Source organism: Lycium ferocissimum, chromosome 10 (genome assembly GCF_029784015.1).
Source record: "Lycium ferocissimum isolate CSIRO_LF1 chromosome 10, AGI_CSIRO_Lferr_CH_V1, whole genome shotgun sequence".
NCBI lineage: Eukaryota > Viridiplantae > Streptophyta > Magnoliopsida > Solanales > Solanaceae > Lycium > Lycium ferocissimum.
In genome coordinates, this window is record NC_081351.1 from 46431312 (window position 1) to 46445295 (window position 13984).

General features: G+C 36.3%; 1 protein-coding gene across 3 annotated transcripts; it reads right to left on the minus strand.

Moving 5' to 3' along the window:
• Positions 1-2374: 2374 nt before the first annotated feature.
• LOC132034081 (probable magnesium transporter NIPA3) lies at positions 2375-12274 on the minus strand. 3 transcript variants are annotated; one of them, XR_009408942.1, is made up of 10 exons: positions 11661-12274; positions 9996-10052; positions 8244-8334; positions 7929-8089; positions 7681-7808; positions 7377-7514; positions 6801-6921; positions 6583-6668; positions 4650-4742; positions 3164-3206 (listed from the first exon to the last, which is right to left on the minus strand). XR_009408942.1 is itself a non-coding variant. In XM_059424305.1 (9 exons), exons 1-9 carry the CDS (start codon positions 11824-11826, stop codon positions 2924-2926), a joined length of 1032 nt encoding a protein of 343 aa, XP_059280288.1. In that variant the 5' UTR covers positions 11827-12269; the 3' UTR covers positions 2375-2923. The 3 variants fall into 3 exon arrangements, 2 of the variants coding, with proteins under 2 accessions (XP_059280288.1, XP_059280290.1); XM_059424305.1 differs by lacking the exons at positions 6583-6668; positions 6801-6921 and adding an exon at positions 2375-3015 and having other exon boundaries at positions 3101-3206; positions 11661-12269; XM_059424307.1 differs by lacking the exons at positions 3164-3206; positions 4650-4742; positions 6583-6668 and having other exon boundaries at positions 6790-6921.
• Positions 12275-13984: the final 1710 nt, after the last annotated feature.

Here is a 13984-nt window from a genome sequence, read left to right on the forward strand (position 1 = left end):
TCATGGGATATCAAACACGAGTCTATATGCGATCACGTACTGAGTTCATAATATTCAGAATGATAATCATGAACAACTATAAAACTATATTCTCAAAGGGTAGAAGTTTTGAACTTTTCATAAACTAGGGCATAGTCTCTACTTCTGATATAATTCGTAGTAATAATGAAAAACCAGACGTGGGGAAGATCAATAACATTACCGCACGTAGAGAGTTAGCCTTACATACTTGTAACCGCTCCAATCTAACGAACTTAACTGCTTCTCTGACGAAGAACACCAAACCTAGGTTTTGAGATCTTGGGAAGGATTTGTCTTGGAAATATTATGTTTTGGTTGAAGAATCATGTTACTAATCATGAATTAATGTTAGAATTACTTAGGAATCGTTAGAGCGATCTTACCTTGATGTGGGAGGATGAGGAGAGGAGAAAAACGGCTGCTTAGGGCTTTAGAACGAAGTTGGAACCTCAAATAAATGAAATTTCAAGTTAAGTGTTGAATTTATAGGATGGGGCATTATGGACCCCCTGGCTCGCTGAGCTTAGCCTATGGCATGACTATGTTGTGCTATGAGTTGAGCTCAGCGAGCTCACCTGTCCAAAACGTACTTAATTTTTTTTTTCCAGGAATTTTCTACTTTTTGTCACTACACCTCGCTGAGCTTAGCCTATGGCATGACTATGTTGTGCTATGAGTTGAGCTCAACGAGCTCCTAGAAAATTTCACGTTTTTCTACTTTGCCGACAACGTTTAATAAAATGGCCATAACTCCTAGCATAGAACTCCATTTGGGCTCCACCATATATCATTGGAAAGGTATTTCAACGGGCTACAACTTTTATGCTTAAGTTTTCTCAAATTCCCAACGGATTTTCACAAAATCAAGCTATCGAAAATTTAGCCGATTCTATCAAATCTTATGCACCTCGCTATCCGTCTTGATTCCAAGACAACTATTTCCACCCAAACTCATCCCGATGGGACTTCATATGGCTAAAATGTCACGTTAACACTCATTTAACACGTTCACACCTAACCCGAATTTACGGAGTGTTACAGTTTGTTTGTGTCAAGATGGTTATGGACAATTTTAGCTGATCACAGTAGTTCAAAACGCATTATCCAACTCACAATCACTTTCTTCATTTTTTTATTTGCTTGTATCTGTAATTTTCTTAATTACCAAATTAAACTAAAAATAAATATTCTTTTATTTACTTATAGAAAAAGTGGATGAACACAAATCAATCAACAAAAACTCTCCATTTTTAGCGACAAATTCGTGCGGGTGAATATGAACTGTATAGGCAATAGTGTCGAAATGAATAAACCCGGGTCGTGCCTAAATTGACGTGTCCATAAACTAATCCGTCCGTTTCAATTTATATGGCACATTTGATTAGGTATGGAGTTTAAGAAATAAAAGAAGACTTTTGATATTTGTGGCGCAAAACAAGCCTTAAATATTTGTGTAGCTATAAATTATCTCATAAAGTTAAATTATTTCTAAATATAAAAATATAACATTCTTTTTCGGATAGACTAAAAAAGAAAGTGTGCCACATAATTTGTGACAGAGGGAGTAGTTTCTTACTCAACTCGTTCCGCACCCGCAGGAGTTTGACGAATTACACTTCTATGGACTAAATTTGACGCCCTTTAAAAATGTACTCCCACCATCCTCATTTATATGATATAGTTTGACTAGACATGAAGTTTAAGAAAGAAAGACCTTTGAAACTTGTGGTCTAAAACACACCATATATATTTGTGTGACTGTAAATCATTTCATTAAGGGTAAAAAGAAAATTTTAAGTTAATTATTTCTAAATATAAAAATGTATCAATCTTTTTTAAACAGACTAAAAAGAAAAGTGTATCACATAAATTGAGACAGAGTGAGTAATTATTTTCACCCCACCTCAATAAATATTAATCAAGTTTCCATTGCTCTTTTCGCTGCATAAGTTGCTCTTTGCCCTCTTAATAGGACCAGTGCCATAGTCTCCATCTCAAATTTTTTATCCTCCATTCTCTTATGTTATGTCCCATGATGGGGTCACATTCTAAAACAGAGACCTATCTTTCATATGTTACTACTATTATTAGGTCATAAATTATTCCACCTTGAGAGTACCATCAAATAATGTTTATGACCAACCTTGAACTGGTATGACAAAGTGGAAAGTTCAATATTTCTTCTTTTGTTAAATCCAACCAGCACCAATTTCAAGATCGTTCTTGCTAACTTGCAAAGAGAATCAGTGGCACCACATTGGTGGAATGCTTTGCTTGAAACTTGAAAGGACTCATAAATTTTGAGCTATAAAGTATTCCAAAACTCAAAAACATAAAAGCTCCAGACATATAGTCAAGCAAGTCTATCCCTTAATTAATAATTGAGGGAGTTGGAGCTTCCTTAAAAAATAACCAACAGTCTTAAAGCATCAACTACCTGTCTTTCATTCATTTGGACATTGTTACAAGTAAAGCTACGAAAATAGGTACAAGAATGGGAGAGCCCCATATGATTCTCTCCATTGAAGGGCCATAAATGAATAAGGTATTCCCAAATGCATCAATTTCAAACTTCACTAAGATATTTAGAGAAATTCTGCAAGCACCTGCCGGAATGTCTTTCCTTAAGTTCTTGGGAGATGTCAGCTCCTATGCTATGAGTTTCTGGGGCAGTTCCACTAACAATGACAAGAACGATATACCGGTAATTGGGCTCCCACTTACACTTTGTCCTGGAGTAGTTTTATGTACAAATTAATGTAGCATGTGTAAAGCAACTATTGCATTAGCTAAAAAGCCAAACACTTTCTTCCCTCTTATTGTCGTCCACGAATAGAGCAGGAAGGATCAATAGTTGCCGTCTCACCCATGAAAAATGCTGTGATATTCAACTGAATCTTGGCTATCGCATGGATTCTCGATGCTTAAGAGGAATGCCTTCTTGATCAGATCCTCCTTCTTCATCGTGTTTAGGATATCGCATATGTGAAGAAACTGTGAATGGAAGAAAAATTAGTTATCAACTCAAAATCCACAAAATGTGAATTGTAATAATACTAATAGTAGTTTGAAAAGATACCCTCAACTAAGTCTTTGGTTTTGTGAAGAAGAAAAGTGCCAGACAGAATGGTCACAAACCCACAGAGTTCCGTAATAATTTGAGTTGCCGTTTGGCCATTCCAGTCCTGTTACAACAGCATGAAAGACACTTTAGCAGCAGATAAGATGGTTGAAGATAGAGGATGTCTTTCAAACACAAATCGAACTTAATATTTGACTAATGGCAAATAAGCATTTCATGCTAGAAGGCATCACGCGAATGATTGCTTTATGAGATGTGCTAAAAACCCTATACCTTAGTAGTGCAACTTTTGACCGTTATTGATAAACATAGGCAATTTCTTTCTCAAAAAGATTTCATAAAGCGACTGGCCTCCTGCTATTTCTACCTCATCCCACATTGGGCGGGCAAGTACACATTCTCCTGCACCATTGTCCCTCCTGATCATGTTTATCTCCTAAGTTGCTCGGACTCGGGTGCAGGTGCCCAATACGGGTGCAGATCTAGATGTCGGATCCTTCATGATCTAAAGTTTAAGATGCGGGGGTACGAATCCAGGCATGGATACAAGTGTGGGGATTTGGCTAAAAATAATTCAAATATCTAAAAGTAGTGTTACTAAAATATGCCTGGATTATGATGGACTATTTGGAAGGAAAAGACTGCATGAATTTTTGAAAGCGGGTTTGAATCTGTAATTATTATTAAGCACAAATGCATCTCCTTACCGTTTTTCTGGTGTAACATGGTTATTGCAAATGATTGGAGGTCATGATAGATTTCTTGAGTTCATTGCACATTCATCAGTGATGACCTGTAAATATCATTAAAGCACCTTCTGGTTGCGGAACTTTTGATAAAAGAATCTTTTAATGATAAACAAACATTTGCCTAAATTATGATTCCACCCTAGATTTTGTTTTGATTTCAGAAATCATTGTATATGTCTCGAATTTCTTGACTGATTTTGGTCAAAGTACCCCAAATCGATTGACCATATCCAGTACGGATCACATGCCCACACCCATGTTGTGTCGACTAGAGTGAGGCACCGAAAGTGAAGAGTCCCCACAACTTAGTTTATCTCTAGTTATAGATTCAATATGCTTCATCTATGTTTCCTTTCCAAGTCTTTTATTTTTAAGCTTCATACATACCCTAGGCAACTAAATAACATGATACAAATGAGGTGGCACAATTGTCGGAAAAGATGACTAGAATCACTGCCCTCCTACAACCAAGAAGCAGCCATTCAAAAAAACCATACAAGATGAAAAATAGGAGCATTTCAGAGGGGAAAAAATCATTAGGCGAGATGCTAAAGAAAATTTTCACCCTCCAAAAGAAGAGTAATCCCTTTTCAATTCTCAGCCAAAAGAAAAAATCAACAATTATGCATATTTATAACGTTCATTTATCCTCAAGCTTCAGGAAATGTCGCTCATCATCTTAGAATTGGTTTCTTCAAAAAGTTTTCATTGAATCAAGTTGAACAATTCAAATCGAGCAATATCTTAAGACTGCAGTGTGTTAATGGATACAGAATTGGTAAAGAAAGTAGTTGCACCTTAAACATGATGACGCTGGCAACTATTGTGAGTGATGTGAACATTACATAGTATATTGGTGATACAAGTGCTGTGTTGAATGTATCAAGAGCCTGCATTTGAAATAAGAGGAAAAAACTGGTGTAAAGATACGAAGAACAATGATAGTATATATTAAGGGAAAAAAAAACAGAGAGAGAAAAACACCAGGAAGAAAACAAGGATATGCAAACAGACAAAACAATCATCAGAAATATAAATGTGCTTTAAGTAACAAATGGTCAACTTACGTAGTCAGTTAGGGAGCTCCAGAAGTTCAACAGGAAAATCAATCAATCAATCAACTAGGCTTTAATGCCGAATCGTCTATATGAATGCTTCTACCCGTTTGGGTCAATTCAGACTGATTTCGTTGCAATACTAGTAAATAAGGAAAACTAGAGATTCTATAAAGCTAGATATTCTGTAGATCTCTAAATTTCCCTAAGTAATATGCAAGTCTCTTACCAAGCTAAAAAGACTAATAGCAACCTAATCTAAGTGTAACGAAGACAACTAAGCATCAATCCTGACTAGTTGGCTTTGCCTATATACAACAACAACAACATACCCAGTGGAATCCCACAGTGTGGGGTCTGGGGAGGGTAAAATATACGCAGACCTTACCTCCATCTCGGAAGATAGAGAGGCTGTTTCCGGAAGACCCTTGGCTCAAGAGAAAACATGATGAGAAAATGTCAGATAAGCGAACGAGTTCAAAGCAATACGAAAATGAAACTAACGAAAGCGAAAAAGCCATGATAAAGCAGTATGAGAAAACAGAAACAATAGCTACCACAGATAAATACGATAATTGTGGTACACGGACCAACATATAGTTGCACGAATCAAAGGACAAGAACACGGACCAACAAAATGAAGATCAAAACTGCAACTACTAGTACGACGGGATACGTGGGACTACCTACTAGCCTTCTATCCTAATCTGAGTCCTCCATAGCCTCCTATCTAAGGTCATGTCCTCGGTAAGCTGGAACTGCGCCATGTCCTGTCTAAGAACCTCTCCCCAATACTTCTTCGGCCTACCTTTCACACCTCCGCACAGATGCCCCAGTGCGGAGCTATATGGATTTTATAATTCCATTGTGTTCAATTCTTAGTTAAGTCTGCGTTGATTTCGATAAATTATAGGTCCTTGTGATTCTAAATCTATGTAGTCTCTTTTCAACACTTTCAATCATCATATTGTTACACCTAAGGACCGGTCCATTTGGATACTTACGTAGGACATGGCCAACCATCTCAGACGACCTTTCTCTTATTTTTTCCCTTCTATGTGTACTCCTGATGTGATAATTTCTCTGGTCTTTCCAATCTTGTATGACATCCATATAGTTCTACGATAATAATCCAGATTGTAGCGAAGAGGCAGTGATAAATAACAACAACAACATACCTAGTATAATCCCACAAACGGGGTCTGGAGGGGTAGTGATAAATGCTAATAGTTTTCATTATGAGACGTTGAAATGTTCATTGATCTCCAGAAAGAACTCATCTCTCTGTGCTTCTATTTATCAGTAACGTTCAACATTCAGAAAACGACAGACATGGGAAGGTTTATTTTTAGTGGAGATATTAGCTTCCTCAACGTCATTGAGCTCTCAATTATGTGCATGTTGATTCTCTAAGAAAGGGCCCTTCCTAACAAGACTATCTGATCATCTGTAATAACTGGCACCTCGTGGATGCTCCAAGAAAGTTAGAAGAAACAAAAGACATTATTCAGCTCTTCTATATATGCATATTAGCGTTAATTGACTACTTCCCATGCTACTTCTCCCTTTTCTCCTTCTGAATGTCCAACGAAGGAGCAAATCTTTGATGGTGGCTAGCCTAGTCCAATGTATTCCAAACAAGTTTGACATAGTACATCATAGTCTATTTGCTTACCTGGCAGGAAAAAAGTAATTGGTCCACATCTTCCTAAGACTGCTTGCACATGTAACACCACCAGACCTTTTCTCATCATGTTTTCTCTTGAGCCGAGGGTCTTCCGGAAACAGCCTCTCTATCTTCCGAGATGGAGGTAAGGTCTGCGTACATTTTACCCTCCCCAGACCCCACACTGTGGGATTTCGCTGGGTATGTTGTTGTTGTTGTTGTTGTACTCCTTATTCTCTGCTGTACGGATTGTCCCTTTGGCTGCTAGCCAAGTGAAGAAGCAACCTTTCTTGCTGCTCTAGGAGACCACACTGAGGTCTGAGGTCTATAAAAAGAGAGCCTAGGCTTCTGAATTTAGTAGCTTAAGTTATTTTTTGAATAATATCCTAATGAACAAACTTCATCATATTTTACTGTAAGTCAAATTGCAACAAGATATAGGCAACCTAAGAGTCGAAGGGCATAAAGATATCACAAGTTAATGTTCAGAACTTCCACACAAAGGACGAATATATCCAATCATAAAATAATACTCCCTCCGTTTCAATTTATGCGAACCCATTTCCTTATTAGTCCGTGCCAAAAAGAATGGCCTCTTTCTATAGTTGGAAACAATTTACCTTTATGCAATGATTTATAGCCACACAAAATATATGTGACTCATTTAACACCACAAGTTTAAAAGTCTTCTCTACTTTCTTAAACTGCGTGCCCAGTCAAATGGGTTCACATAAATTGAAACGGAAGGAGTATTTAACAAAAAGAACTGGTAAAAGAAAAAACTGAGGATACGTTCCAATTACCTTGTTTAAGTAGTTCATTTGTGTAAACACGCATGTCATTACGACAACTGCAAAGACCCATGTTTGAGGATACAGCAACTGGTTCGTCCCAGAGAATGTTAATTTTAATGCTATTCCTAGTGCCCGGACACTCATAACCTGCCAAATCATTTATGATTTTTTTTTTCTTTCAAAAAACACAATTTGATCACATGGATGCAGGAATGATGCATTAATGACAAGCTTATGAAAAGGAAAAGGAGAACCCAGATGGGGGAGGGAAAAAATGGAAAGCCGAACTCCAACCAGAGAGCAGAGTGCTTACCCCAATAGAACCAATGAGTGAACAAACTCCAATATAAGCAATTATATGAGTCTGTCCATATTTTGGAACATACTGGACAATGATTATGACGACCGCCACTACAATCAAAGTTGCATATAGGAGGAACGCTGCCATGAGTAAGAAATTAGCAAATTGTTGTCAGTAAAAGATTTTGATAAACTAAGCAATAAAACTTCTATGCTCGCAAAATGTCAAGAAGGTAGCTTTGTCAGCATTCAAATGCATACCAGGTTCGGTGGCAAGGTCCCAGAGTTCCTTTACAGACTCAATTTGACGTTCTTGAGGAGCATGTAGAACAATGGTTGTTGAGCCCACAACGCATAGAACACAACCAACCATTCCAAAAATATGCAGTTTTTCTCCCAATATCATATGAGCAAGTGCAGCACTGCAAAATAAAAATAAAAGGGCAGCCCAGTGCATAAAGCATCCCGCGTTAGCAGGGTCCGGGGAAGGGCCGCACCCCAAGGCATAAATAAATAAATGTCGCCTCTTAGGTAACAGATAGCAAAGTTGAATAATAATTTCCAGCCTTCTCTTGCCTGATAATAATACTGAGTGCACCAAGAGGTGTGACCAGGACAGCAGGTGCAAATGCATAAGCTGCAAAGTTAGCAATTTCTCCGACAATCACTGCCATAGAAGCAATGCACTCACATCAGCCCATGTTTGTCTTTTTTTTTTTTTCACAAAATAGAAAGGTGAGGAGAACATGGAAATGGTTAAAATACTTCAAATGAAAATAAGACAACAAGCATAGAAGCCCCATAAAAAATTCTCCTTTTTAAAGGAGAGGTGGAGGAGGCAAAAGCTTTAAGGAGATATAGCCTTTTTAAAAGCATATTGGTAGGATTTTCAGTAAATGAATAATTTTTCTTCCTATCGAGGCTTTCGAACAAGTAAACGACCACACTAGTCACACCAAAAGTAGAACAAATGTGAAGAACTGAAGAACATATACTTGCATTCAGCATCCACATTTGTTACATAATTAAGAAAATTAACAGATATAATGTGGCTTGAATAGTCAGAGGGACATCTTTAGGATATATTTATATCCTTAAGAGAGCCCTCACCTTTTGAAAGCCCTTCTATTCTCTCACACTAATGAAACAAAACAAGCAAAATAACACAATTACATGTTAGCGCTATCTTAATAGTATGATTTGTTTTTCCTTTACTTTTAACTTCTCAACTCCTCTTTCACTCATCCTGGATCGAGAATACAAAGTTTATCCTTCCCCATTCAATAAAATTAGTTGCCAAGAAAACCAGCTTATATAACATTCATGCACAATCCAATCATTAACCAGTTGAATTTTGGACCTATGCAAAGGGAGAGTTATGGGGAAAAAACATGTCCTTCATAAGCTATCAGCCAACTCAATATGCATTAGTTATCCTTGACATAGATGTCTATTACCGTAAATTATCCTTTTTCTTTTACCAAGAATTTTGTGTTGCTTTTCACAAGTCAAATACTTTTTGTGACAGGGAATCTTTCCTTTTCTTTTCTTTCCCCCTTGATCATCAATTAATAGAATCGTATAAGCTGAAATAAACTGTGGTTCCCCCTTTTCTTATTCTTCTTTCTTTTCTTCCCTTTGGTGCACCCATGAGATTCTTGTTTGCATAGATGAGTGGGTGACTTTTGTAGAGAACCATATTTTGATGTAGGTTTCTCTACTTTTTGGTATACTTCTTATATGAGGGGATTCCCCCAACGTTAATAAGATTATTTACCTTATCAAAAATAAGCTGAAATCAACTGAATCTTTTTTTGTCCATATTCCTTAATAGCCAAGCTAGTTTTTTCTCTTTCCTTTGAACTATCATAGATGCCTGACCTTTATAAGGTAACAAAGAGAATTTCACCATGGCTCCATATTGTGTAAGACTTCACAAGCAATTTACACTGACTCAAAATCACAGCAAAGTATATACCGCCCCCATAACCAACCAATGTCGTCATCACTACTTTGTAGAAAATAGTCTACTAGATAGCATCTACTTCCTGAAGGAGTTTCCTTACTCGATGAACTTTATTTTCTGATACCAAGTCAGAAGTTCCATGAGTTGACTGTTTCCTTTACATTCCTTGGCAAAAAATAAATAAAAGAAAAGAAAAATGAACAAGGAAAATAAATCCCTTTTTATATAAATTAATGTACATTTCAATTCTCATATCAATAGTCATGCCAGCTCACTAAAAGGCAGTATTTTCGATCAGAGGAAAAACAGAAATCAGCACAATCCTCATATATCAGAAGATTGAATAGGATAGAATAACTAACTTGTTATCATTCCTGCCCACCATAGTGGCTCCACCAAGTAAGAATAGCCTCCAACACCTGTCATAGCATGTAAAAATAAGTAAAAGCACATTGCTACTAGTTATGTAAATTGAATAACTTTTAGAAGCTAACTTTGTTATTCAAGATTATGATAAAGCTTGACTTTTTAAATCCAAGACCTAAGACGAGTAAGATTGTTAAAGAGGCAACACATTGCTTATCCAACAGCTTCATAAAATATTTGAAAGGCGGGCACCACCAACAATCCATTTTTCTTCTTTTTCTTTTTGATAACTGAGAAATCCCCGAGGGCTAGTGCCACACAAATCAAAACTCAACAGTTAATTGGTCTGTCCTTGTCTGCGGAAGAGCTGGAACCAATGACGTGCGCCTACCCCAGACATCACGTGTTGCGCTCTTACCACTAGACCAAAGATATGGTGACAAAAAGTTCTTTACATAGGAGAATTAGGGAAGGGAAAGGGGAAATGGGACAATTCATTTTTCTTCTTATAAAGGAAACTTTTTCATGTGAAAAATTGCAGATGAAAAAAGAAGGAACGTATACGGAGCAAGCTGATTGACAATTCTACTGCAGCGCACCATTTGAAAAAAATAATAATGAAACTATAGATGAAAAACAAGTTAATGCCAAAACAACCTCAAACCCATAAATCACAGACGTATCATGAACCCACTTATTAAAAGGACCAATAAAGAAAAAAAAAATGAAATACAATGGAAAAGGCTTAGTCATTACTCATTATATGCACATTGCATAGGAAAGCATGCACGCTTACACTTTCTATCCATAAACTTCACAAATAGCTTATGTAGCATTTGCTATAGATAAAGCATGAGAGTACCATGTCAAGACAGGCACATTGGCAAGGATATGATATGTCTGAGACACTAAAGAGGTGGGAAATAAAGAAGCATTCTTCAGAAGAAGAACAAAAGGTTATAGTATGCGCATATAATACATTTCTCTGAAAAGACTCTGAAAAGGTAGAACACCATACTTAAGAAACCACTTTTAGAATTTTCGTGTCTTCCAAAAGCCACGGACCAAGCAATGTTTTCTGATTATTGATCGCAATCATTAAACGGTATGTTCAAAAGACAAAAAAGATGTTCAAAAGCAATGAAGAACAGGGTATTTTTACTGCCTAATTATTTGAGTCATATCTATATTTTAACTGTAAGCAAACAAGAGTCCCACTCATTGTTAACAATGCTGAACAAATATTTTTGGCAAAGTGATGTCACAAATTTTTCATCTTTTCAGCAATTTCAGTCATTGCTATTAGGAAGCTTTGGGTATGGAACAATTAACTCCAGCAAAGATTTCAGTAACTTCAGCAAAACCATAGAGTTAAGCAGAAAACAAAGAAGAACAAAAACTAACACCAAGAAATGAAGCTGTCCCCAAAGTAATCCATTCAACCAATTAAAAAAAGCATAAGAAGACATCACAATTAATAATTCAAATAAATTTCCAATAGTTTAATTCCATCAAAAAGACTAATAATATTAGGGGAAGAAAACAGTTCAATTTCAGACATTTCTAATGCATGGGATCAAAAACTATACAAATTCCATCTCAATTCACCAGAAACAATGCTAACATATTAATTTTAAAGAGGGACTGAAAAATAAAACTACCTGCCCTGATCCCAGATGAACCAGCTTTTTGAAGACCCTTTTTCTTGATAATAAAACTGGACCCTATAAACAAACTTGAAGAGAGAGCCAAGCAGAGACCTTTAACATTATCAGATGATATTTGTTGTGGGTCCCCAAAGCTCCCTGCCTCCTGTGAACTCCCCATATACAACTTACTTCCCACACCAACAATAAAAACAACAACAACAACAACAAAAAACTATTATTTTCTTGTTTTTGTGTAACAGTCAATAATCCAAAAGCTTCAGTAGAAAAGAAACTCTTTTTTGCCATTCCATCAGGAACCCATTTTCCCATGAACAATTCACCATCAAATTATTTGGTGAATTGACACAATTAACCTCCTTTATACGATGAAGATCCCAATATGATCAAGAAAGGCAGTGACAGTGGTTGGTTTTTTTTTGGGGGGAGACTTTGAAGAGGCAATTTTCAAACAACAAAGTGAGGAATGAAAGAGTGATGGATCGGTGGACAGAGAAATAAAGTGAAGAAGAAGACAATGAGTCTTTAGTTTCTGTTTCTTCTTTGATCGCATGCATAACAGGAGAGAGACACAGAGATCGATCTTACTTCCTTTTGCCTTTTTCTTCTCAGTAATATAATTAAAAATAAAATACTAACATAACCTCATAAAATATATATATATATATATATATATATATATATATATATATATATTTTTTTTTTTTTCTTCTGAAAACGTGTTGTTTACTATGTGTGGGCACACTAGGAGGGATATAATTAGGAATAAAGATATTCGGGACAAGGTGGGAGTGGCATCGGTGAGAATAAGATGTGGAAAGCGGGCGAGATGATTTGAAAGCGTGAAGAGAGAGACACGATGCTCCAAGTGTGGAGGTGTGAGAGGTTGAGTTTACGGACGGTTTGAGGAGAGGTAAAGGAAGCCGAAGAAGTATTGGGGAGAGGTGATTAGACGGGACATGACGGTTTCGAACTACGGAGGATGATGACCTTATATAGGAGGCTGTAGAGGACTCAGATTAGGACAGAAGGCTAGGTTGCTTATCCTTTCATCCTAGTAGTTGTAGCTTTGCTCATTCGTTTATTGCCATTTGATTTCTGCTTATATTTGGTGGGCCTTGTACTTTGATTATGTTATTTATGTATAGTAGCTAATGCTCCTTTCTTTCCAGAATGTTCTATCATGACTTTCTCGCTTTTGTTATTCCTCTTCATATTGTTTTTGATATCTTGTCCCTATCGACTTTTTGTGTTGTTTTCTCCCGAGTAGAAGCCTTTCGGAGCTTGGTATCCCTTTACCTGAGGTGGGGGTAAGGTGCAAATGCAGCTCTACTCCCTCGGACCCCACATTGTGGGATTCTACTGGGCATGTTGTTGTTGTTTATTTGTTTTATAAGCACGTGTTGTTTGATACTCCGTTTCAATTTTTTTTTTTTTTTTTTTTTTTTTTTTTGTGTGGTACTCTCCTTTTCAGTCCGTTTAAAAAAGAATGTCATTTTACTTTTTTGGCAATTTTTTAATTTTAACTTTTCACACGACATGTTTAATATCGCGAGATTAAAATGCATTTTATACAATCTACATATTTTTAGTTTAAGACCACTTGATGCAAAACTAATCTTTACTTTTTTAAACTCCTTGTCAAGTCAAAACTAGACAAATAATTAAATTGAAACTGAGGGAGTACCTTTTTTTTTTTTTTTTTTTTTTTTTCGTCTCGCTATAAAGATGAAAACAACCAATTACAAAATAAATTTTCTCACAAAAAAAATCTCATTGCACACATAAAAAAAGTAAAGTAAAACAAGCAACAACGTACCCCGTGTAAGTTATAAGTGGGGTTTAAGAAATGTAGTGTGTACCTATACCTTATTCCTATCTTGTAGAGAAGTAACAGTAACACGTATATCTTATTATCATGTAGAGAAGTAACAGTAACACACGCAAAATAAAAACAGAACTGAACTAAGATTGTTTCATAGACCAAACGTCAGCTTATGTTTTCTTTTTCCGGAGAACTGACACAAATTATGGGTTAATCTGAAACTAAAATCAAGGCAATTAATTAGGAATTGGGATGAAATAAGTGGTTTTTTTGTACCTTCTTTTTTTAAATTGTAGCCAAAGTAAGGTTGTGAAGAAAAATTCGACATAAGGTACAACTGGGCCGTTTTCACTTTTTATGAATTTAGAAGTTGAGTAAAGGCATCAAAGTATGAATAGATTATAATCCTATGTCTGGTTTGGAAATTTCAAAGAAACTTTTAATGGTGCGTGTATCTGAAGTCATTTTCTGATGAAGTTGACTTTATTAAGGT

Bases quoted from the DNA above. Each gene is read 5' to 3' on its own strand.
- LOC132034081 (XM_059424305.1), bottom strand. From the start codon at position 11,826: ATGGGGAGTTCACAGGAGGCAGGGAGCTTTGGGGACCCACAACAAATA. The intron at 8,090-8,243 runs GCAAGAGAAGGC...TTTATTTTGCAG, and splicing joins GCACTCAGTATTATTATCAG to TGCTGCACTTGCTCATATGA. The intron at 4,743-7,376 runs GTAATTGGAACG...TTTCAAATGCAG, and splicing joins AAATGAACTACTTAAACAAG to GCTCTTGATACATTCAACAC.